A 3,261-nucleotide genomic window follows, 5' to 3' on the forward strand; every position below is an offset into this window, starting at 1 on the left:
CATCTCCCCGTCCCTATCCCAGGCGCTGTGCCCAGGGTACTCTGTGATCGTGTTGTTAAAAATCTGATTTTTATGATGATGAAAATGATTTTACCAGAAGGATTTTTAAAAGTTTTTCTTTTTTAAAGAAACAAAATCCAGGCATGAAAAAAAAAAAAAAGAAAAGAAAAGAAAAAAAAAAACAAAAAAAGAAGAAAAAAAAACCAACGAAAAAACCTTACGGAGTCTTTGAAGCTGAACATATAAAAATATGGAATAAAAATGAAAAAATAAAAACCCACAAAAATATTCAACCAAACCCTCCTGCCAACCCCATGCTCACTTTCCTTCCCACTCGTATTCCCAGGTCTTCTGACAAACTGTACATAGCGGGACTCCTTCCTTCTCCGAGGTGATTTTAATGGCTTCTTGGTGTATAGAAGTTTGTCCATTTGTAAACTCTGGATTGCGTTCCTTCCTGCCTTCCTCTTCCCTTTCTTTCCCTTCCCTAAGTGATGGGCTTTTTCTTTTCTCTTTTTAGTTTACCTGGTTTCTTTTTTAAGTAATGTGGAAAGAAAATGGTTTATTTTGTACTGTGGTATTGAATATTGTGTTCCTTTTTATAAGGCAACTTGATTGTAAACTTCATGCAACTCTAGACTGGGGGGGGAAAACGAGCCGTGCCAAAGTCTCCCTTCTGTTTCTTCAACACACCAACCCATAGCACACATACACACCACCAACAACGCTTGTGAATGTATTTTTCTTTTAGCTGGGTTTACATGTGATGTTTTAGTGCTTTTGCAAGTTCAATTTGTTAGTTCCTGTATGAAAGATTGTGGGGGAAAAATAAACGTCGTGCCGTTAGCTTTTTCCGTAATAACACCCTTCCTTCTGTAAATACCCGTTACCATATTTATCCATTTGTAATTAAATTATGGTATTAACTTGCTACAGAGGAAACAATATTTATAAAGAATGTTTCTTAACTATAAATATGTACAATTGTGGGCATAAACTGTTTCAGATTTTTTATTTGAAGGTTTTAAGTGGTTTGATCATTTCTTGTGATGTTTTGAGAGTAATGCATACAGAAATATAATAAAATGTGTTGAAACTGCATGAACATACCACTCTTTCCAGCAAAGTTATTTTTTAAAAAATGGGGAGGAGGCAGCTAGACGGTTCACCCAGGATATGTATCAAAGTGGGAAGAAGCACCAGGCACTCTGGGAAGGAAGGTGTATGCATAGAAACAAGGCTGAATTGCCTCTTTGGCAGAAAGTCTCAAAATTATTTTCTACATCCTTTGTTTAGTAGCTGAGAGTGAATTAAATTTTTGGAAAGCCCCTGTGAGGAATGGCGGCAGGAACCTTCAGAGATTCTAATGGCTCCATTATCTGAGGGAATGCCTTTCTTTCTTTCAGCTATTTGGACTGGATTTAAGAGCACTAAACATTTCCTTATTCTTTGTTTTCCCCTTCCCTGCCCCCTTCCTCTCCCTCCCTCTGAAAAGCTGAGGTACAGTTATTTTTAATTGCACGTTTAAAACTGAGCTGAGTACTTTGTTTTTGAACTTGGCCCAATGATTATAGTTTAAAGGGGCCTGTTTCTACCAGAAGTTTTTTTTTCCCCCTTTCCTTGAAATTTTATGCAGAGAGCTTGCTCCATAAATGCTGCTTATCTTTAAGCAAAGCAGCTCTGCACTAATAACCAGGGTATTCAAGAGAAGGTGAGAGTACATTTTAATTTTCTTTTGAGATGAACAACAAACTTGGTCCCAAATGAAAGAACCTTTGCAAGAATTCAGCAAGATAAAGTAGACTAAGACACAAAGTTGCCAGTTGAAAGTGCCTAAGCTTTTCTGGAAGGTTTGCAGCATTGCCTTTAACCTTCGGAGTTGGTCAGAGTTTTCAGGAAAGACGCCCTAAGGAAGAAAGCAAAAATAATTTTAGCAGCTACCACCGGAGAGGAACTAAGGGCGGAGGAAATGATGCTTAAATCCCTGAACCATTGAGACATCTCCCTCTCCACGGGTGTACCTAGATCTCGGAGAGGCCCTGGGCGGCCTAGGATCTCCCCCAGCGGCGAGAAGGTGGGGGCTGTGGCGGCGGCAGCAGCACCTCGGTAGGGTCGCCCCTCACCGCCTAGATCTTCCCCAGCCGAACCCCAGGGCGTCCGGGCTGTTGTGCAGACTGCGGTGCAGACTGTTTTCTCCCTCCCCTTCTCTCCCAGAGCCGCAGGCCTGGCTGGGCAGGCCCGAGGGAGCTTGGGGAGAGCAGGGCTAGGCCGGCCTCCCGGAAGCCAGGCTGCTACCTGTTCAGCGGGGAGGGAAAGACTCCATCTATCCATCCTACAGTGTGAGACTCGGGGTGACAAACGCCAGACTTCGCTCTCTCCCCAGCGGCCCTTCTAGCCTGCCTGAGCTCTAACTTCAGAAGCAATCAACTCTCTATTAAAATCAAATTTATTACCCCTAATAATATTAAGCAAAATTATTAAAATAATTGGCATATGTTACAGTTCCTTGGGAGAGTTCATTGAACACATTATAAGCTGTAAGGAAAATCGTTTAGGGTTTTCTAAGTCCCTTACCCCCGGGGGGTGGGGGAGAGAGGAAGGAGTCAGATTAAGTATTCATCATAACTCTGTACAAGAATAGAGCGGTCTGTTCCAAATGTTTTCAACTTTTTAATGTAGGAGGTGGAAATGGTTAGTTTTGAGGTACCTCCCAAATCTGAGAAGAGTGGAATAAGGTGTAATGGGGGCAACTTTCCCATCAGCTCAAGATCCCGAGGGCTTCTGAGTTGAGGGAAGAAAGGAAGAGGAGAAGGCTCTCACCGCATTGGGGGTTCAATCGCTTTCTAGATCTGCGAGTGGGACGGCCACCCAAAAAGCCCCTTAGGTCGCTGGGGCTGACCTTAGTTTTCAGCAGGAAAATAAAACGTGAAGACGAACAAGGCGAAGAAGCCCACAGCGTAGAGCTGGTTTCTTGGCCCACCCTAGGATGAACGGAGCCAGTGGGAGCAGCGCCCCTGCAAAATGGCTCCCAGTTCCTCCGCCCTCGCCTCCCCGGGCTTTGTCCAGTCGAGTCACCACCCCGACGGTGTGGCTCAGTCTCCCTCTTTCATCCTTCGAATCCCGGGAACCGGGAAAAGGAAGAAGGAGATGGCAAAAGTATTAAGAGCATCAGCGATGATGTCAGATCGCGTTCAGGGCCCCGCAGAGTCTGCGGGGCGCTCTGCCTCGGGTGCAGGGTGCACTGGGGTGCGCTCGTCCCCC

At 44.5% G+C, this 3,261-nt stretch overlaps 1 protein-coding gene across 1 annotated transcript in view; it reads left to right on the forward strand.

Moving 5' to 3' along the window:
* Zic2 (Zic family member 2) overlaps positions 1 to 1,081 on the forward strand; it is a gene marked incomplete at its 5' end in the record, with an annotated part of 4,343 nt that extends 3,262 nt beyond the window's left edge. The window contains one exon of the mRNA XM_033760913.1: positions 1,022 to 1,081. Within this exon, the coding sequence (XP_033616804.1) occupies positions 1,022 to 1,081 (60 nt within the window). The remainder of the gene's footprint in view (positions 1 to 1,021) is intronic.
* Positions 1,082 to 3,261: the final 2,180 nt, after the last annotated feature.

Source organism: Fukomys damarensis, unplaced genomic scaffold (assembly GCF_012274545.1).
Source record: "Fukomys damarensis isolate Sample0158 unplaced genomic scaffold, DMR_v1.0_HiC HiC_scaffold_6, whole genome shotgun sequence".
In the NCBI taxonomy this organism is placed as follows: Eukaryota; Metazoa; Chordata; class Mammalia; order Rodentia; family Bathyergidae; genus Fukomys; species Fukomys damarensis.